The sequence below is a fragment of the Hylobates moloch genome, unplaced genomic scaffold (genome assembly GCF_009828535.3).
Source record: "Hylobates moloch isolate HMO894 unplaced genomic scaffold, HMol_V3 SCAFFOLD_6, whole genome shotgun sequence".
NCBI lineage: Eukaryota > Metazoa > Chordata > Mammalia > Primates > Hylobatidae > Hylobates > Hylobates moloch.
This window is the reverse complement of record NW_026652281.1, coordinates 35382076-35404896: the sequence shown is the minus strand read 5'-3', so window position 1 is coordinate 35404896 and position 22821 is coordinate 35382076. Positions and strand designations below refer to the sequence as shown.

General features: G+C 40.7%; 1 protein-coding gene across 1 annotated transcript in view; it reads right to left on the bottom strand.

Moving 5' to 3' along the window:
• Window positions 1-22821, bottom strand: part of MCC (MCC regulator of WNT signaling pathway) — a 466429-nt gene that overhangs the window by 307003 nt on the left and 136605 nt on the right. The window contains exon 3 of the mRNA XM_058440606.1: window positions 15188-15399. Coding sequence (XP_058296589.1) covers window positions 15188-15399 — 212 coding nt within the window. The remainder of the gene's footprint in view (window positions 1-15187; window positions 15400-22821) is intronic.

Genomic DNA, 22821 nt, shown 5'->3' with positions numbered 1-22821 from the left:
ATCTCCTGACCTCGTGATCTGCCCGCCTCGGCCTCCCAAAGTGCTGGGATTACAAGCGTGAGCCACCGCGCCCGGCCCAGTAGCCACTCTTACTTTCACATGGCTTCCTAGACTTCCCTGCAAAGTCTTTTGCTGCTCTTAAGCAATCACGGAGAATCACAAGTGCTGTGGGCTCAGAGAAACTTCAGTCTCGGTGGTAATCTTGACTACTTTATTGAACAACGGAAAGTCATCTGCTTAATGGAAAGTATTATAGCATATGGTGCCATTCCAATCAAGGTTTAATCCATGTGAAAGCAGACTTTCAAGAACATAAACCTGTGTTTTCCTTCTAAAAAGAGTGACTTCACAGTTGAATTTCACAGAAATTTTAAACCCTTGATCCACAGCCAACACTGACATGGTTTTACTCCTCTAATACAACAGTTACCTTTCTGAATTCACTGGAAATATTTTTAGCCAACAAGGTTTAACAGATGCATGATCTTAATGTATCTGAACTCTGGAAAACTGAAAGCTGGGAATCTGGACCATATTGTAAAAAGTAATCTGAGATGCCAGTGAGTGTGGAGTAAGGGGCAGACAGGCATTAAGCAAACACATGAATTAGGGTTTTATTTGTATCTTTGATTATAAATTAGATGTTTTGTCTAGATTAAAGCCATTAATATGCACAGGTATGAAAAATGTGTTTGAATGTGATATGGTCCGAATTTTTCACATTTAAGTGTGAATCAAGACAACACAAGAATAATATGGGATACACAGAAGAACCGAGACAGAACCAAGGCTACCTGGCTGGTTAAAGGTTATTTCTGGTTCCACAGCAAAAGAAAAGTTAGGACACATAACAGAAATCATTACATACTATTTATGTATCATTTGGGTGCTGTCTTAGTCCACTTGTGCTACTATAACAAAATACCTGAGACTGGACAATTTATAAAGAACAGAATTTTACTCTCACAGTTCTGGAGGCTGGAAAGTCGAAGGTCAAGGTGCCAAGATCTTCCAGATGGTGCTCTGTTTCTGTATACTCTGGAGAGGCCAAATGCTGGTCTTCATACAGCAGAAGAGATGGAAGGCCAAAAGGCCTAAGCTAGTTCCCTCTAGCTCATTTACAAGGAATCCTCATTATCGCTTACCAAAAGGCCCTACCTCTTAATAGCACCACAATGGGGGTTAAGTTTCAATGTGAATTTTGGAGGGGACATATTCAACCTATAGCAAGTGCTATATGAAGTTTATAATGAATTTTCAAAGTTCTCACTACACTATATGGATTCAGTCATTCTTAACACTCTCTGTGTTATCTTCATAATCTTCTATGGTAATGAATCTATTCCAGTATTATGTTAAACATAAAATGGCTGAATTAAGGTAGATTATATTAAACTATTTAGAATCAAGATTCTGTAAATGATCCCTTATTTCAGATTCTGTCAATAAGGTCTTTTTCTATAATGAAATAAAAATTTTATTCCCCCAAAATATCTCTTAAAGAGAGTGCGGCATTTCCTTGCAAGGAATGCTTTTATAATTCACATAGGGTAAAAGCATAAGATGCTAATGTCATGTTTAGCAACAAAAATGGTTCCTAAATTTCAACATATAATATTAGGAGAGAAATTTGCAACCCTCCAACGAAAAAGAAGGAAGCAGACAAGAGTAAGTAAGCAGCGGCATTGCTTGGGAGAGGGGTGTGAAGGTACGGAGAAAAGCTTCAGATCTGGGATAAAGGAGGATCTCTAGAGGACAGAAGTATCAAATAGAAACTCTTAAGCTGTTTGCTTGAAAAGAGAGGTATGTGTGTGTTGGGGGGTGGGATTTACATTTAACGTAAATCTCAGCTGGGCGCAGTGGCTCATGCCTGTAATCCCAGCACTTTGGGAGGCCGAGGCAGGCAGATCACCTGAGGTCAGGAGTTCGAGACCAGCCTGACCAACATGGTGAAACCTCATCTCTACTAAAAATAAAAAATTTGTCGGGTGTGTTGGTGTGAGCCTGTAGTCCCAGCTACTCGGGAGGCTGAGGCAGAAGAATCGCTTGAACCCGGGAGGCAGAGGTTGCAGTGAGCCGAGGCCATGCTACTGTACTCCAGCCTGGGTGACAGAGTGAGACAGTCTCAAACAAAAAAAAATGTATATATATATATATAAAAATCTCATCCTCTATGTACTGTTTCCTTACTAAGATATTGCCCACCAATTCTTTTGTGATCATAGACTCATCACTAAGTTCCAAGTCTGGGTTTCAATGAGGAGAAAACAGAGCTGGAATGAACAGAAACGAAAACTGAAGGACAAAGAGCAGCTGACATTTGGGTTTTTTAAGTAATAATTATTAGGTTGATGCAAAAGCAATCGTAGTTTTTGCCATTAAAAGTAATGGCAAAAAGCACAGTTACTTTTGCACCAACCTAATAGTATTATACCTCAGTATGGAAAATATGAGGAATATTTAGGAAACACATTAGGAATACCTAATAGTATTATTTCTCAGTATGAAAAATAAATTTGACATATATAAACATGAAATAAGATCTAACAACTAACAAATGATTATTCTTCTCAATACAAGTATAATTGACACCATAATTCATAGATCTGCTAATCCTTTTCTGCCTTTGTACCTGGCAACATTCACTTCTTGAGCTAATGTAAATGCCAGTCTTATAAATACGACTTACCTCTCCCCTGAGAGAAACAAATGGGCACAATAAGTGTTAGATTAGAAAGGAAGGGGTGGAGAGGGTTAGGTTTGAAGAGGGACTGGCCATCTGAGAATTAAATGAGATGATGCTGGCAAAGTGCTTCTACCAATATCCTACATGTACTAAACACTTAGCAAATGTGACCAGTTATTCATAGGAATAATAGTAGGAACACTATTTGTTGCAGAGGAAATGTTGCTATGAGGGTCCATGTGTTCTTCCTCCCACCCAGGCCTCTAGTTGGGTGAACTGGAAGAAGAGCATCTTCCTTTTGCCTGCTTCTGTCTCTAGGGAAAGGTTTTGCCCTGATCCATGACAGAGACTATTACCTAAAAGATACAAGGGGGACAGGGCTAGGGGAGAGATTATCCCTCTGCCCCAGAAGAATCTACTGAGAAGTTAATGTGGGATCCACCTCTCTTACTACTAATGGTTTTCCTCTTCACTTTTAAGTCTATCTGAAAACAGCCTCCAGCATTCTCGGCAATTAGAATGAAGTCTCTGGGTTCCAAATGCGTCTTTGATAGATGCCTCTAACTACATCAACGTGGCAGATGCATTTCTCTCAGCATTTAATGCTAATCCTCCTTGTTGTCTAAGGATAAATAACTGCACAATCGTGTCAGGAGGCCCCAACATAAATTCACCAGGGGTTTTAATTACTCTGCGTAACAATGTCTCATACAAAATCAGAGAAGTGAAAATCCAGTCAGTGTGTGTGCATGTGTGTTGATGTCCCAGGCTATCCCCAGAACAGTCAGGGCATCATTTCTGTTCCAATAGAGGCATAAGATCAGGAACCCATGTCCAGTTCAGATGTGTGAGACAGCACTGCACCCTGTAGAATGGGTCCAAAGAACAAATGATTTCCCAATGACACTGCCTGCAGCATCCCTCCTTCCCTTGGGGCACATAAATGAGTAGCTACAAACTCAAGCTGTGGAGTCAAACAAACCTGGGTTCACATCTCAGCCTGCTACATGCTCACTTTTTCAGGCCAGGCAACCTCTGTAATCCTCCAATTTCTCACGGGTAAATGGGGATCATACCTATATATGCAGCATAAAGTTGTGAGGATTAAGCAAGATAATCTACACAAAACAAGTGACACAATATGTAGTGTACGGCGAATCCCCAATGAATGTTAGCAACACCAAAAGAAATGCAGAGGGAGTTCCTGTCCCTTTGTTGCAGAGGAAATGTTGCTATGAGGGTCCATGTGTTCTTCCTCCCACCCAGGCCTCTAGTTGGGTGAACTGGAAGAAGAGCATCTTATCTCCCACCTGGGCCTAAGAGTAAACATGGTGAATAAACTAAACACACACACACACACACACACACACAGAGAAACATATATGCACACATACATATATACACACATACATATATACATATATGTATACACACATGCATATATACGTATACACACATATATAAACACAACTGCTGTAGATCTCACAAATGAAAATGCTAATGTCTGCAAGTTCATTCTATACATAACTTTTATAAATCCAGGAACCCATACAAACTAGTTTCAGAGGATTATCTCTTTCAAAGAAACAGTCCAACAACCAAAAGTAATTAATAATAGATACAATTCTTTATTTAAGGTCTTATATTTCATCAAATAATCTACTGACATGCTTTTTAATATCCCTTTGCTTTCTCATCTTGAAATCCATTATACTATCCAACTGCAGTGGAACTTCTCTCCTCCCTACCGCATCCACTCACCTCCAGTCCATCCCTTTAGTGTATATAGATCAGCTTAGCCTCTCCTCCAGAAAGCAGGGCTCCCTTCTACTTAGAAGAGGGGCAGGAGAGGAAAACTGAGTGAGCTAATACATAATTATCCTTGGTGATCATGAAGAAGGGGGCAGCAGTGCAGTCATCTAAGTGACTTTTGCCTCTGTCAAACTAAATTTGGCCTGAATTACATAAGGACAGCTGAGTCCTCATGTAATTAATTGCAGTCTAACTTAGCACATAAACTAACTGAAAGCCCAACTTAGGAGTATAGTTTTGTAACAAATAGCCAAGTCTCAGTCAATCACAGGCAGCCAACTGATCAGACCATATTCAAATAAGGCAAATGCCAAGCTGTAATCAATCAAGTTTCTGCACCTGACTTTTGTCCTGTCCATAAATGCTGCCTGCCCATGTAATGGAGCAGAGCTCTCTGAACCGCTTCTGGTTTTGAGAGCTGAGTGATTCCTGAATCATTCTTTGCTCAGTTAAACTCTGTGAAACTTAATTTGTCTAAATTTGTTCTTTTAACACCGCTGCACATACAAAATAAATACAAGAATACATTCCTGTACCTTTTTTCTCCCTCATTCTTAATCCATGACTTTATTTTCAAATACAAAGATGCAAAGAGAGAAAACCTTACTACCCCGAAGTAGGAAAGTATGTTTCCTATCTCTCCTTTGCCTTTTCTTCAAAAAAGCAAAAAGTTATTAAGATGTTAATGCTGAGATAAGTCATTGGAAGAAGGATGGAAAAGAAACTACAAGAAATGATAGGGTGCTGCCAAGCAGCTACTCTGTTTTCATCAAATACTTCAGACATAAATGGCATTTGTATTATGTGACGAAAACTCCTCTTCCCCTCCCCTACACAAAAGGAAAGGCAAAGAAATGCAAAGGAAGTGGTAATTGCCAGGTGTCTAGATATGGGACCACTGCCCTCTAGTGTACTTGAAATTTTTCTAAATCCCTTTATCAGAGATCTTTACCTGAAAGATAGTAGGAAACAGAATAAAACATGAACCTCTGTTGAACTATCCAATAGAATCATTTTTTAAAATACTGTCAATTATTACGAGAGTGATATGACGGCTTCCTACCACCTCACTATCTGTTGTTGCCAACGCTTTCTTCAGGTCCTACACGTGGATTCCTTGTTTCAGCCCAACAGATTGCCAAAGGGCAGAAGAAATATTAAAGGTATTTCACAACTAGTGTGGCATACGCACTAGCTAACCAGAACAGATGCGCGGAAGATGCCACCTGACAGCAATTCTGCCTCTTCCCTTTGCAGGGCCAGCATTAACCCCTCAGATGCTGAACTGTGGAGCGGTTCTGGGTTCCTGGCAGAGGGACTAGGTAGCCAAGAGAGTAGGGGGTTTGGGACAAAAGTATGTCAATATTTCAACCATCTGTACTGTGGTGTTCTGGCTGAACATTCACTCTGCTAAGAGGATTAGAAGACATCAGAAAAATAAGCCAGTACCACTGAGCAGAGCAGAAGAGTGACTCAGAGTCCACTAGCAAAGATCTGAAGCAGCTCTTCCTCCCAGCAGCTGTTCCTTCTCTTGCCAATAACCAGGGACATCCTCTAGACCAGGACAGGTGTATAGTAGTGTTAGTAGTGGGTGTCAGGAAATCTACCCTTCAGTCTTGGTTCTACTACTTTTGTGTGTCCTTAGGTGGATATTTTGATCTGGGCCTCCATATCCCTGTTTTTAAAATAAAGAGGTTAGACTGAAGTTTTTCAAGGACCCTTCTCTCTGTAGGTAGAAAATATTTTTTCATGATCTGTTTTTTTGTTCTTGTTTTTGTTTTTTGTTTGTTTGTTTGTTTGGTTTGTTTGTTTTTTTTTTTGAGACGGAGTTTCACTCTGTTGCCCAGGCTGGAGTACAGTGGTGCCATCTTGGCTCACTGCAACCTCTGCCTCCTGGGTTCAAGCGATTCTCCTGCCTCAGCTACCCGAGTAGCTTGGAGTACAGGCACCTGCCACCACACCCGGCTAATTTTTGTATTATTAGTAGAGACGGGGTTTCACCATGTTGACCAAGCTGGTCTTGAACTCCTGACCTCAGGTGATCCGCCCACCTAGGCCTCCCAAAGTGTGGAATTACAGGTGTGAGCCACTGCCTCTGGCTATGATCTGGTATTTCCAAGTGAATTCTACATACAAGATTATTCAGCATAATTTTTAATGACAATACCACCTTGAGAACTCCTGATGACAACGTCATCTTGAGACAGCTCTTAGACTATAAAAAAGTGATCAGTAAATATCTTGAAATCTCCTTGAAAGATCTCATTTCTTTAGAATTTTTTTAGTTTCTATTTCCAAATACTACCCTAAATGTAGCCACTTGTAAGTAGCTCTCTTTTTCGATGTTTTATTTATTTTTTGAGACAATGTCTTGCTATGTTGCCCAGGCTAGGGTGCAGGCATGATCGTCGCGCACGGCAGCCTCCAACTTCTGGCCTCAAGCAATCCTCCCACCTCAGCCGCCCAAGCAGTTGGAACCAGAGGTGTGTGCCACCTTCCCTGGCTATAAATAAGTATTTTCCTAAGATTTACTTAATTCTTTGAGTTAACTGGCAGGATAATAAAGCTGATTTAAAGAAGGATAGAAGAGGCCAGGCACAGTGACTTACACCTATAATCCCAGCACTTTGGGAGTCTGAGGTGGGAAGACTGCTTGAGCCCAAGAGGTCAAGACTGCAGTAAGCCAGTGCATTCCAGCCTGGGTGACAGAATGAGAAGCTGTCTCAAAAAAAAAAAAAAAAAAAAGAAATAGAAGCAACTAGTAAATACAAATCCAGTAGAAACAAATAATGCTGGCATAGGACTGCAAAGTTAGTTACAAAATGGTTGCCGTTTTACTAGGGCCAATAAAATATAACATTTGGGGTTACCTTCCATGCTAGGCAAAAGTAGTTTGTATCTCTACCAAACAAAAGTCATCAGTAACTTACCGATCTTCTGCAAATTAACATCCAAATTTTACAGATTCTAGACTTCAATTAATAGCAAATAGCCAAACAAAGCTACATCTCCTGAAGCATCAGCTGATTCTTAGAGGATCTAATGCGACTTTGAAAGAGCACCCAGTAATCTTTTTGCTTCATTTCAAAACTTCTGAAAACTCTTCTTAAGAATTTTCAAATCCCTTGACCCTAAAACAGCAAGGTAGCAGATCTCAGTAAGAGGGAGAATAAAAAGGACTGTGGGAACTGAAAAGTGTAAAAACAAACAAAAAAACTCCTCGGTATTTTATGGTTGAAATGAAAAAAGGGGGAAACAAACCAAAAACTAATGTGAAACACAAGAAGTTGATCAAGTGGTTAAACCAAAAAGAAGATCTCTGTCTCTCTCACCACTACTACTCCAACTCTTATTCACACACCTTTTAAACATGTTTCTGTATTGGATGAAACGTGTGGATGTGCAGTATTCTCCACAGTAACCAATAATGTTGTATCAAGGTTCAGCTAATAACGACTATATTAATAATTTTGATCATATAGCAAATGAGCATGATAATACACAGTTTTAATTTGATTTTCAATTCACAGATGTTAAACCAGCCCAAAGTAAAAAGGCTACTTGGAGTTTTTGACTGTTGGATACACAGAGGAGCAAAACTTGCTATGTCAGTTTTTTAATTTGCATGATTTTATTTGCACAACTCATGACTTTTTTTCTCCTTTAAAAATATAAATTACTTTTGCAAAAAAGCATTAAACACAAAATTAAATCTTAAAATAGGCAAAGTTGAAGGCAAGTCATCCAAAGGAAAAGAAGACAGCCTTGAGCATCAGGGTGCAGAATACAGACATTACCATCTTCATCTGCATAGAAATGAGTCTGACTGTGTTTACAGCTTCATCATTTGAAATGTTACAGAAAAACTCATGAAACAGTGCACTTCCCCACAGATAGCTGGTATGTTAGATAACTAACAGCACAAAACCAAAATGTCTTTGCTTCATATATATTTATATATGTATTTATATATGTATATGTATATATACATACATATATGTATATATGTATTCACATATACATGTATTTACATATTTATATAAATACATTAAAAATTTATATATCTATTTGAGGGAAGACAGGGAGACAAATGATTACTTTTACTTTTCATAAACTTTCTGTTATGCACATGGCTTCTTTTATAGTATAATTAATTTTAGTGCACATCAATTAATACTTTTATTAATAAAAATAAAGCTAATAATACTTTAAAAACCAAGTAGTATAGCGGACAGAATCTATCTAGACATTGCTATTTCATTCAGAAATTTATCTCTGCTGTATATAGAAAGTGAAACTTCTGTTATGTTTTATGTTTTCGAATATTTATATATATTATATATATATATTATATACACATATATATTAATACACTTTTTTTTGGGATAGGGTCTAGTTCTGTTGCCCAGGCTGGAATGCAGTGGCGTGATCTTGGCTCACTGTAACTTTCACCTCCCGAGCTCAAGTGATACTCCCACTTCAGCCTCCCAAGTAGCTGGGACCACAGATATGAGCCACCACACCCAGCTAATATATGTATTTTTTGTAGAGACATGGTTTCACCATGTTGCCCAGGCTGGTCAGATTCCTGGGTTCAAGTGATCTGCCCACCTTGGCCTCCCAAAGTGTTGGGATTACAGGCATGAGATACCATGCCCGGCTGTATTACATATATATTTATAATACATATTTTTTAAAAATCAGTCTCAATCACTTGGAAGTGACAATTCAAGGTTCTGATTTCTGAATTTTTTTTTTTTTTTTTGAGATGGAGTCTCGCTGTGTTGCCCAGGCTGGAGTGCAGTGGCGTGATCGCAGCTCACTGCAACCTCTGCCTCCCGGGTTCAAGCAGTTCTCTGGTCTCATCCTCCTGAGTAGCTGGGATTACAGGCCTGCACCACCACACCCGGCTAATTTTTGTATTTTTAGTAGAGATGTGGTTTTACCACGTTGGCCAGGCTGGTCTTGAACTCCTGACCTTAGGCGATCCGCCTGTCTTGGCCTCCCAAAGTGCTGGCATTACAGGCATGAGCCACTGTGCCCAGCCAATGTTCTGAATTTAAAAAAAATCAACCCTATATTCTAGGCCATTCCTTAGCCCTTTTCTCAAAATTCCAATATTTTATTTGTCCTATCCCAATTCCGTGAAAATCTAAAGGGTGACAAGCATGCCCTATGCTGAAGAATTTTTTGTTCTTTGACTCTGAACAATGCCCAGAAGAGGGTGCTCATAGAACAATCAGCCTTGCTTTAACCATGAAGCGGGGACACATCCTTTAGATCAAAGTTTGGTAACCCCAAATTTGGCAAGTATCATAATGATTGTAGTGTGTATTGTAGTGTGTTAAGATTGCAGAAGGAGAAATGAAAAGTTCCCTATATTAAAAGCAATTCAAGAATACATTTTAAAAAGTTGGTGAAGAACTTTTAAATGAGGGAAGACAGAGACAAATGATTACTTTTACTTCTCCTCAACTTTCTGTTGTCCATATGGCTTCTCTTCTAGTATAATTAATTTTAATGTACATAATTAATACTTTTATTAATAAAAAATAAAACCTATAATTAATACTTTAAAAACCGAGTAGTATAGCCGACAGAATTTATCTAGACATTGCTATTTCATTCAGGAATTTATCTCTGCTGTATCTAGAAAATGAAACTTCTGTTATGTTTTATGTTTTAGAATACTTACAAATGTTACTACTCAGAATCCATAACATTATAATTTATACTAGCATTATTTCCTGGTAATACAAATCTTTGTAGAAAAAAATTTATCAGAAAACAGGCAGTACATCTTTCCCACTGCATCCCCTCTTTACCAAACTCTTAAAATATCTCATATTGCTTTACCCATAGTTTTATGAATAGAGCTTAGATTACACTGAGTTTTGCTGCTGCTTTGTGGTGACTTGGTACTAAATTCAGCTAAGCTAGAACCATATTCCCCAGAGTTCTCTTTCCTGTATTGTTCTGTATGGCCATGAGAGACATTCTGTGTGAAATCCAGAAGGAAGAAGTAAAGAAGTCATACTTTTTATGCTCTGAAACTTGGTGCAGAGTACTGTCTTAGTCTGTTTTGTGCTGCTATCACAGAATATCTGAAACCAGGTAATTTATAATGAACAGGAAATTATTGGCTTATAGTTCTGGAGGCTGGAAAGCTCCATATTAAGGCGCTGGCATCTGTCAGGTGACTTCTTACTGTGTTATCACATGGTGAAAGGGTGCAAGGGCAAGGAGAAGGTGAGAGAAAAAGAGAGAGAGAGAGTGGGAGAGAGAGAGAGAGAGAGAGGAACTTGTCCTTTTAAAATGGCATCAATCCCAACCATGAGGGTGGAGCCATCATGGCCTAATCACCTCTTAACTGTCCCACCTCTTCATACTGTTATAATGGCAAAAAAGTTTCCATATGAATTTTGAGGGGAAAACAAACCATAGCAGGCACTATGCACCTTGTCCACTTGCACACATTATTGCTAATCTGCTGCTTAACTACTTGGTGTACCAGGCTTGCAGTAATTCTAATTCACTAAATCTCCTCTTTCAGCTTCTCTGAGTCCTGGGCCAAGTGTGTGTGCAGGAGACACACTGCAGGAGATAGAGAGCCAGTTTCTCCTGCAGGTCACCCACAGCATCAAGGTTGGACATGGTAAGACACAGAAGAGGGTTCCAGTTTGTCCTCAATGGTCCCATTGGTCCTCATGAGTTCTGGTTTGTCCCTACTCTCCTGTACAACTAGCTTCCCTCTTAACAGCTGATCTGACAAACCTATAGTAACTTCAGCCTCAGCACTAGATACAGAACCAATAGTCTTCATAGATTGCATCAACAGCTCTCACATTTGTGTAAGGTCTAGCCCTTATGATAATAAATCTCTTATTCTGTATAATGTGTGGCCATTTTGCTTCTTCCATAAAACCATGGCTGCTGTAAGTATCTGTGTACAACACTGTCTTGTTGCCTTTGCACTGTGAACAGTATGTTAAGCCTCATGGTATCCACTGTCTTAGGTAGAAGGAGAAGACTGGTGATTGGTGGTAGAAGAAAAGGAAGAGATGCTTAGAAAGGTAAAAAGCTTATGTAGGAATCTCCCAGGAAATCCTCAGTGCTAAAAATGTCTGTGCTAGTTATCATCTGTTGCTTCTCATCTCCAAATCCAGCTTTCTTTGTCCTGTTTTGTGGTCTTGGAGCTGGACCATGTAAACATTTCTCCTTTGTCAATAGGGGGTGCTGGAGGGACACTGGAGGAAGAAGGGAACCCAGCTTGACTCTTGTGGCTTGACTCCTGTGCTCTCCCCTGCTAGCTCTTGTGGTGGGTAGGGGCCAGCACCATAGGACATCTAGTGACTCACCCTATTAAGTTTTAGCGGCACTATTTGGGGGACTTTTCAGTGGCTTTGCCACCACTCCAGCAGGCAGCTTCCCAGTGAATCCCTCTGGCACCTCGGTGGACACCTCAGTGATACCTGATGAGTCTTGCAGATGCCCCAATGGGTGGTATCCCAGGAGGCTGGACGAATGTTCAGAAGTTTGGTTTCCTGCTTGCCAGCCCTGGCCTGCAACATCTCAGGGAAATTCTCTGCAATTCAGTGGGCCGCAGACCTTCTTTCAAAGGGGTCTGAATCAGCCCTGGGTGAGGGGAGGGCCCTCTTCCAAATTTGTTCCTTCTTTGGTACTCCTTCCTTGGGAACAGCCTTAGGGGTAGTGCCTGTTCTTCATATGTGCTATTCCTGTGTTCAGTATGGTTTTCTTAACCCTTAGTAGGTAATACTCTGCTACTAGTTAATAATCATTTATATTAAACTTTCCCTGTGAGTTACTGTGTGCTTTCTGTCTCCTAACTAGACACTGATAAAATCCCTTTTGCTCTTAGTAGCTATTTAAAAGAAAAATCATAAAACTTAACTTTATTAGTTCAAGATTTTTCCTTAGAAGGGACATAAATTACTTTTAATGTGATTATGTAAATAAAGGGATTGCCCAAATGTGCAGTTTCAAGAGACTATTTGCTTTCTTTGGCCGCCTGGGAAGGGTATTTCTCAAATCGGGCTCTACAGACCCTTCTGAGTAGACCCTGAGTCACTATGGCTATGAAACAAACTACCACAAACACAGTGGTTAAAACAACCATCATATATCACTCTCACGTGTCTGACAGAAGGACTCTAGAGTTGCATGACAAATGGTGAAGACACAGGACAGGATAAAGAACTGGGGCCCAAAATGTACTCTACCACAGGGTCCAAGGGCATTAAAAATGGGTCTGTGAATTCAAATGGTATTTTTAAAGTTTTACTTTTCCATTTGGTGAGGAAATAGTGGAATCACAGTCATAGGACTTCAGTGCCTGCATTTGCATTTATAGTTCAGTTCTTGCCAAGGGATTGCCTTAAGTGAGTGTGCAGAGGAAATGTTAGGCAGTGTTCCCTCATTTCTAAAGCTTAACCAGTAAAGTAAAGTAAAAAGAGGTATGTATATGACTGTGGGGTATGTGAGAGCTCTCTGTGCCTTGACTCCCCTGAAGAGCCAACTTAGAGAACCTGGCTGTGGGAACCCCAAGGGCTGAGCTGGCCTCCAATCAGGAGAGACAGGAGAACAGAAATCAGTCCAGGAGGTTACTGGAGAAGCTGGGAACCACAGAGTCACACAGAGATAGGAAACAGCCAACTCCCACAGTTTTCAATAGTAGGTTTGCTGCAGAAAACTGGTGGGCCATGAACCTGGAACCCTCCAGAGAAGGTACCATCACATTTTGATCTCTGTTAAACACTGATTTCTGCTATAACCCATCCTGTTATGGCAATGTCTGTCTTGAGAAAAGGCTGAGCTGATACAGTACAGAGGAGGGTTCAACTTGCTGCAAAATTATTTGAAGCAGGCATAGTCTAAGTCCAGACCTATGCCAGAGAAAGACGACATATTCACTGATAATCGCCTACTCTCCTGAGCACATAGGAGGGCAAGATTAGGATAGTTAGAGTTCTACTCAAACTGTGCAAGAATGTCCTTGAAGTGTGGCCACGTGACAAACAGTGCAATAACTATGAATGTTTTTACAGATTTTATGAGACATTATCATACCCTAGCAGTGACTGTGCATGTTTATATGTTTTTAATATATTTTTTATTTTATAATAGTTTTAGGCTAAGGCGGGTGGATCACTTGAGGTCAGGAGTTCGAGACCAGCCTGGCCAACATGGTGAAACCCTGTCTCTACTAAAAAAAAAATACAAAAATTAGCCAGTCGTGGCAGGTACCTGTAATCCCAGCTACTTGGGAGGCTGAGACAGGAGAATTGCTTGAACCCAGGAGGCAGAGGTTGCAGTGAGCCAAGATTGCGCCATTGCACTCCAGCCTGGGCAACAAGAGTGAAACTCCATCTCGAAAAAAAAAAAATAGTTTTAGACAAAATTTGCAAAGTTAGGAGAGAGAGAGCAATCATATACCCCACAAATAGTTTCTCCAACTTATTAACATCTTACATTATTTTGGTATACTAGTCATAATTAATAAACTGATGTTGATACACTATTATTAACTAAAGTCCATACTTTATCTAGGCTTCCTTAGTGTGTGTGTGTGTGTGTGTGTGCGCGCGCGCGCGTGCATGTGTGTTTTACTCTAATGTCCTTTTTTTCTGATCCAGGATCCCATTGAGGGTATGCATTACATTTAGTTGTCATATTTTCTTAGGCTTCTCTTAGCTGGACAGTTTCTCTTTCTCAGACTTTCCTTGTTTTTGATAACCTTGACAGTTTGGAGGAGTTTTGGTTACGTATTTTGTAGACTGTCATTTAACTGGGATTTTTCTGATGATTGTATTTTAATTATTGTTGCCATATTTACAATCGCTAGTTCCTTCAAACATCCCACCAAAAGTGTCAGAATTAGAAAGTGTGCCTCAAACACAAAGAGTTTGAAAACCACTGGTCTACATCAAAGCAGACTGTAAATATGCATAAGTCAAGGTTATTGAGATGCTTAGTCTACCATTTGAACTTAAGTTTCAAAAAGCCAGGTAGGCTTTTAGACCTTTCCCACAGTGGCTGGATAGCAATCTCAATTTGTACTGTCTGCATGTCACCCAAAATGGCCAGGCCATCGGCCACCCGCCTCATTTGGCAGCCCTGACTTAGAAGAGAAGACACTAGCTCTTTGCCCAAAGGTCGCTTTGTAGTGACTCACCTTGAAGGAAAAAGGAAGGTAAATTACACATAATGACATTCTAAGTTGTCCCACAGTTTTCAACAGAAAATACTCTTAAAGTATAATCAGAAACAAGAAACCTTCAATGCAATATTTTCCTTTTTGTTCTCCAAATAAGTAAAGGCCAAATTAGGAAACAGAAGCAAGTATATCCTATTAATTTGTAATGTCTAGAACCATAGAAGTAGTCTAGTTATGGAAGAGCTGTTGTGCATCTTCTAGTAATTAAACCTGTGCAAGTTACAGCCTTAATTAAAACACCTTTTAGGAGTCTACTCTGGTCTCGATTAGAGTGAAGTCCCTAAGTGCTGGCAACTTTGGAACACTAAACATTACTGGCAATGCTGGAAATGGTACAATATTTACCGCAATAGAGAAGACAATACCCGATATGTCCCCTGGAGCACAAAATTAAAATATTTGTATTGGAATACAGACAGGCCAAAATATGTGTTCATGAACCAAAAAGTACTCACCGTGTTGGCCAGCTCTAGATAGCTTCCTCCTACAGAGTTGCCAATGTGCGGGGACTGCGTAAGCAGTTTGTGGAGAGCAGCCTGCTGATGCAAAGAGCTTCCGCCATACTCGAGCAGCTTCTGTAGGGCTGACTGGCTCTGCACATCTGGGCTCTGGAGGTCCCTGGCACCAGAGTCGTATTCCCAGCTCTCCCTGGCTGCTGATAAGGCACCTAAGTCCGAGAGAAGCAGAGAAAATGAAAAGACATTTCCTTCATTAGCCTGTGGGTGGCCAATAGGCAATGATTTGGAACCTCCTAAGCCTTCCATGTGCCAGCATCTCAGAACACATGTGGTGCCCAGGCTGCATGCTAAGCACTTTCCCTTTCAAACTGACACATGGGGAGCCTAGAGATAAAAGCAATTTCAGGCAAAGCATTCAAAAATAACTGTCCCATGAATATGTGCCCCCTTAATAGAAATGCTTAGCAAAAAAAGCACTGGAGAGCCAAGTAAAGGGAATCCAGATCAGAGTCACATCTGTGATTTGCAAAGGGCTACTACATTAGCCTTAGCACTGGTCATTCTTTCTCCCAACTGAGGAAGAAGGAAGCAAGAAAAATGACAGAAAGTTAAGCTATGGCACTTTATCATGACTCTCTTTTTCTCCTTCCTTCCTTCCTTCCTTCCTTCCTTCCTTCCTTCCTTCCTTCCTTCCTTCCTTCCTTCCTTCCTTCCCTTCTTCCTTTCTCTCTCTCTTTCTCTGTTTCTTTCTTTCTTTTTTGGAGGCAGGGTCTTGTTCTGTCATCCAGGTGGGAGTGCAGTGTCGTGATCACAGCTCATTGTAGCCTCAACCTCCTGGGTCAAGTGATCCTCCTGCCTCACTAAAAAAAAATTTATTTTGTGGACCTCATTTCTATACTATGTTGCCCAGGCTGGTCTTGAACTCCTGGGTTCAAGAAATCCTCCTGCCTTAGCCTCCCAAAATGCTAGGATTATAGGCGTGAGCCACTGTGACCGACAGTATCATGACTTTCTACTGTTGATATACTCTTACCTGAAGGAAGCTAGACTGTATTTTCCAGTTAGGGATAGCAATGAAGCTGAGCTCTGGGCAACAAAATATGAACAGAAATGATAAGCATCACTGCTGGGCCTTGCTTATAAAGCCCCACAGTGTGTGATTCTCCATGCCCTTTGCCTTCTGGCCTGGTTCAGATGGGAATGGTACCCTTGGAAACCATGTGGTACACATGGTGGAGCCACAAGGTAGATGGAAGATGACTGGATTCCAGAATCATCACTTGCAGGAGAGTTGTCTGCTCATCCTAAGTACCCTATTTTGACCTAACATGATTAGAAAAGAAACATTTTTTTTACACGTTTTTTATTTCATAGGTTTTTGGGGAACAGGTGGTGTTTGGTTACGTGAATAAGTTCTTTAGTGGTGATTTCTAAGATTTTGGTGCACCCATCACCCGAGCAGTGTACTCTGTGCCCAATGTGTAGTCTTTTATCCCTCACCCCCCCAACCACACTTTCCCCCAAGTCCCCAAAGTCCACTGTGTCACTCTTATGCCTTTGTGTCCTCATAGCTTAGCTCCCACTTATGAGTGAGAACATATGATGTTTGGTTTGCCATTCCAGAGTTACTTCACTTAGAATAATGGTCTCCACTTCCATCCAGGTTGCTGTGAATGCCATTATTTTGTTCCTTTTTATGGCTGAGTAGTATTCCATGATGTATATATACCACATTTTCTGTAGCCAGTCATTGATTGATGGTCATTTGGTCTGGTTCCATATTTTTGCAATAGCGAATTGTGCTGGTATAAACATGTATGTGCAAGTATCTTTTTCATATAATGACACTTCCCTCTGGGTGGATACCCAGGAGTGGGATTGCTGGATCAAATGGTAGATCTACTTTTAGTTCTTTAAAGAACTTCTACTGTGTTTGATTCACTACCTACTTTCGGTTTGTTGATTAGAGCAGCTAGTATTACGTTAATTGTTACAGACGATTAGAAGGTAATAAAATATGCTAATAGTTATAATACAAATGGGAAAGTGCAATGAAAAAGTAGAACTAAAGGAAGGATATCTAACTCAGTACATCTGGAGATGAATGGGGAATGTTCAGGCAAAGCTTCCTGGAGGAGAAAGCCTGATGCTTGAGTTGTCACTTTCCAGAAAAAAATAGGTTTGAGGTTAAGCCTGTTTCCTTGTGTTGTTCACTTCAGAATGGAAGTGTCTTATGGGTGCATCTGGTTGGTGAAGCCTAGGCTGCATGCTTCTAGCCGCAAGGAAAGCTGGGTAAATGTGTTTTCTGGTTTTACTTTAGAGAGGTAGTATTGATAAGGTGAGACATTTCCTAAACAGAAGGGTGCTCAAAAGGCCTAGGCAGCCAGAACACAAACAACGGTCTATGCACAGGAGGTGTAATGGGTCCTGGGGATATAGCAGTAAGCATGAGAAATTGTAGTCCCTGCCTGCAAAGATCTCATTCTGGTAGGTCTTTAATACATGGCTTTTAATGACAAAAAAAGGACACAAAATGATCCAGTTTGTACTATGAAATGAGAACATATACAGATTACTCTATAATTTACTTGAGAATAATTACATAAAGCAAACTGCAGTTTGTGTACAGTGAGTTCTGATATGAATGTCCAGTCTCCTCTTATCAGGTATTGATGAATTTAATCAATGTGAATAGGAAAACTGTCTTCAGATGGTTTCCCCCTACTGTTCTGGCTATGCTGATCCTCTCCAGTCGGTCTAACCCAACATTCTTTTTATACAGTGCCTTTATAGCTGGGATGCATCAACTGCTTTGTATCAAAGCAGGCAATTCTGTCACTATGTTTGCAATTGCTCCAAGTTTACTTTAATGTTAAACTCTATTGACTGTACTGCAAGGCAGGTTTTTCTTTCCTTAACATAGACGGCCAAATGCCTGCTCTCCCTCCCCTTGTTCCTCTGAACACTGTCTGTTATCTGCCTAAATGCCTCAGGGCCTCTGTTCTGGCTCCATCAACATGTGGCAAGGAGACTAACAGAGGTCAGAGTTGAAAAGTGGAGCCCCCACATTGGACTGAGTCACAGACGGACTTATATCTCATACATAAGACAGACAGAGGGCTGGGCCTTGCCTTATATGTTCACCACAGTACTCTCAGCACCGTGCACATGACCTGTGACATATCTAGCATTTAATAAACATTTATTGAATGGATTGCTGAATTATCCATGGTTGTAGTACCCTACAGTTTCACTTTTTAACCTGGAAATACAACATGGGAATTAAGTCAAAATAAATTATACACTTAAACTTTTTCTTCATGCAAACGTGAAGTCTCATTCTCAAACAGGAAAATATAACAGTTCTGAGGTGGAGCAAGATGGCTGAATAGAAGCCTCCACCGATCATCCCCCTGTGAAGGAACACCACATTTTAACAACTACCTACACATAAAAAAGCACCATCATAAGAACTAACAATCAGGTAAGCAATCACAGTACCTGGTTTTGACTTCCTCTCGCTGAAAGAGGCACTCAAGAGGGTAGGAAAGACAGTCTTGAATCACCAACACCACTCCTCCCGTACTCTCCATGTACCATGGAGAATCTGTGCTTATGGGAGAGGGAAAGCACAGCAAGTGGGGGACTTGGCATTGAACTCAGTGCTGCCCTGTCACAGCAGACAGCCAACTTGTGAAGACCTCAGCCATTGCCCACCCATGGAGGGAGCATTTGGATCAGCCCTAGCCAGAGGGGAATTGCCCATCCCAGCAATCGGAACTTGAGTTCCTCAGCAAGCCTTACCACCGTGGGCTAAATTGCTCTGGCATTCTAGGTAAACTTGAAAGGCAGTCTAGGACACAAAGACTGCAATTCTTCCTAGGCAGATCCTAGGGCTGGGCTGAGCTTAGGTGGACTAGGGCAGCATATGACCTGGTGAGACATCACCTGGGTTGGCTAAGAGAGGGCTTGCATTACCCCACCTCAGTAACCCCAGGCATCACAGCTTGCAGCAAAGAAAGTGACTTGTTCCTTCTGCTTGAGGAGAGGAGAGAGAAGAGTAAAGAGGATTTGGTTTTGCATCTTGGAAACCAGCTCAGCCATAACAGGACAGGGCACCAGGCAGAGTCATAGGCCCCATTCTAAGCTCTAGCTTCCAGACATTTGTAGACATACCCTGGGCCAGAAAGGAACCTTCTACCTTGAAGGAAAAGACCCATTTCTGGCAGGATTCATCAAATGCTGACTAAAGAGTCATTGGGCCCCGAACAATCAGCAGTAGTAGCCAGGCTGTACTTGCCGTGGGCCTTAGGTGAGACTCAGAGCTATGCTGGTTTCAGGTGAGACCTAGCACATTCCTACCTGTGGTGTCTACAGTGAAAGACTCCTTATATTTGAGAAAAGCAGAGGTGAAAGTAAAGAGGACTCTGTCTTGCACCGCAAGTACCAGCTCAGCCACAGTGGGGTAGAGCAACAAGCAGGCTCTTGGACAGCATTTCTGGACCTGCCCTGGGCCAGAGGGGAGCCCATTGCCCTGAAAGTGAGTCCCAGGCCTCACAGCATTCACCAAAAGCTGACTGAAGAGCCTTTGCACTTTAAGGGAACATTGACAGTGGCCTGGCAGAACTCACCATGGGTCAGTGTTGGTGGCCACTGAGAGAGGCTCCTCTGCCTGTGGAAAGGGGAAGAAAGAGCAGGAAGAACTTTGTCTTGTGGTTTGAGGGCCAGCATAGCCATAGTAGAATAGAGCACCAGGAAGATTTAAAGTTTTTTTTTTACTCCAATCCCTGGCTCCCAGACTGCATTTCTGACCTGCCCAGGGCCTGGGGGAACTCACTGCCCTGAAGGCGAGCACATAATCCTGGCTGGTTTCCCAAACTGCTGACTGTAAAGCCCTAGGGCCTTGAGTGAACATAGGCAGTAGCCACATAGTGGTTACAGTGGGCCTTGGGTGAGATCCAGTGCTGTGCTGACTTCAGGTCCGACTCAGTGTAGTCCTAGTGGGAACCACAGGGGTGGTTGCATCACCACACTCCCAGTTCTATGTGGCTCAGCACAGAGAAAGAGAGGCTTCGTATGTTTGGGAGAAAGTAAGGGAAAAGAAGAAGAGTCTCTGCCTCATAATCCGGAGAATTCTTCCAGATCTTATCCAAGACCACAAAGGTGGTACCTCTAACAGTCTGAAAAATACACAGTATTATTGGGCTTGGTGCCCAAGTTCCTTTGGATACTGGAAGGCCTTCCCAAGAAGGACAGGCACAGACAAGCCCAGACTGTGAAGATTACAATAAATACCTAACTCTTCAATGCCCAGACACTGAATAACATCAACAAGCATTAACACCATCCAGGAAAACATGACTTCACCCAAAGAACTAAATAAGCCATCAGGGACTAATCCTGGAGAAACAGAGATATATGACCTTCCAGACAGAGAATTCAAAATAACTGTTTTGAGGAAACTCAAAGAAATTCAAGGTAACACAGAGAAGGAACTTAGAATTCTATCAGATAAAGTTAACACAGAATCTGAAATAATTAAAAGGAATCAAGCAGAAATTCTAGAGTTAAAAAATGCAATTGACATACTGAAGAATGTATCAAACAGATGTCTCTCCCTGTGCTGAGCCACCTGGAGCTTGGGGAGGGGTGACACAAGCACAGTCAGAGGAGACAAAAGAAAAAAGAATAAAAAAACAATGAAGCATGCCTACAAGATCTAGAAAATAGCCTCAAAAGGGTAAATCTAAGAGATATTGGCCTTAAAGAGGAGATAGAGACAGGGATAGGGGTAGAAAGTTTATTGAAAGGAGGTGGGGCACAGTGGCTTATGCCTGTAATCCCAGCACTTTGGGTGGCCGAGGCAGGTGGATCACCTGAGGTCAGAAGTTCAAGACCAGCCTGGCCAACATGGTGAAACCCCATCTCTACTAAAAATACAAAAAAAATTAACCAGGCGTAGTGGTGGGCACCTGTAATCCCAGCTCTTTGGGAGGCTGAGGCACGAGAATTGCTTGAACTTGGAAGGTGGAGGTCACAGCAAGCCAAGATCATGCCATTGTACTCCAGCCTGGGCAACAAGAGTGAAACTCTGTCTAAAAAAAAAAACGAACAACAAAACCAACAAAAAGTTTATTGAAAGGGATAATATCAGAGAACTTCTCAAATCTAGAGAAAGATATCAACATTCAAGTATAAGAGGGTTATAGAACACCAAGCAGATTTAACCCAAAGAAGACTACCTCAAGGCATCTAATAATCAAACTCCCAAAGGTCAAGGATAAAGAAAGTATCATAAAAGCAAGAGAAAAGAAACAAATAACATACAATGGAATTCCAATACGTCTGGAAGCAGACTTCTCAGTGTAAACCTTACAGGCCAAGAGAGAGTGGCATGACATATTTAAAGTGCTGAAGGAAAAAAACAAAACAAAACCCTTTTACACTAGAATAGTATATCTGGTGAAAATATCCTTCAAACATGAAGGAGAAATAAAGACCTTCACAGACAAACAGAATCTGAGGGATTTCATCAACATCGGACCTGTTCTATAAAAAATGCTAAGGAATATTCTTTAATCTGAAAGAAAAGGACATTAATGAGCAACAAGTGCTCATCTGAAGATATAAAACTCACTTTTAATAGTAAGCACACAGGAAAAGACAGAATACTATAACACTGCAATTGTGGTATATAACTACTCTTATAAGTAGAAAGACTAAATGATGAACCAATAAAAAATAATGACTACAACAACTTTTTAAGACATAGACAGTAAAATGAGACATAGAGAAAGAACAAAAAGTTAAAAACCAGCGGGAAGATGTTAAAGTGTAGAATTTTTATTAGTTTTCTTTTGTTTGTTTATGCAATCAGTGTTGTCATCAGTTAAAAATAATGGGTTATGTATACATATGTAACAAACCTGCACATTGTGCACATGTACCCTAAAACTTAAAGGATAATAAAACAAAACAAAACAAAACAAAACAAAAATAATGGGTTATGTTACTTACAAGCCTTGCAGTAACATCAAATCAAAAAACATACACTGAATACACAAAAAATAAAAAGCAAGAAATTAAACCATACCACCAGAGAAAATTACCTTCACTAAAAGGAAGACAGAAAGGAAGCAAAATAGGAAGAGAAGGCCACAAAACAATCAGAAAACAAATAACAAGATGGCAAGAGTAAGTCCTTACTTACCAATAATAACATTAAATGTAAATGGACTAAACTCTATAATGAAAAGACAGGGTGCCTAAATGGATAAAAAAAAGCAAGACCGAATGACCAAATGACCTGTTGCCTACAAGAAACACGCTTTACCTATAAAGATACACACAGACTGAAAATAAAGGGATGAAAAAAGATATTCCATGCCAATGGAAGCCAAATAGTAGCTATACTTGTACAGACAAAATAGATTTCAAGAAAAAACTATAAAAAGAGACAAATAAACTCGTTATATAATGATAAAGGGGTCAATTCAGCAAGAGGATATAACAATTGTAATTATGCACCCAACAATGAAGCACCCAGATATATAAAGTAAATATTATTAGAGCTAAAGAGAGAGAGAGAGAGAGATCTCAATGCCATAATTGCTTGAGACTTTAACACCCCA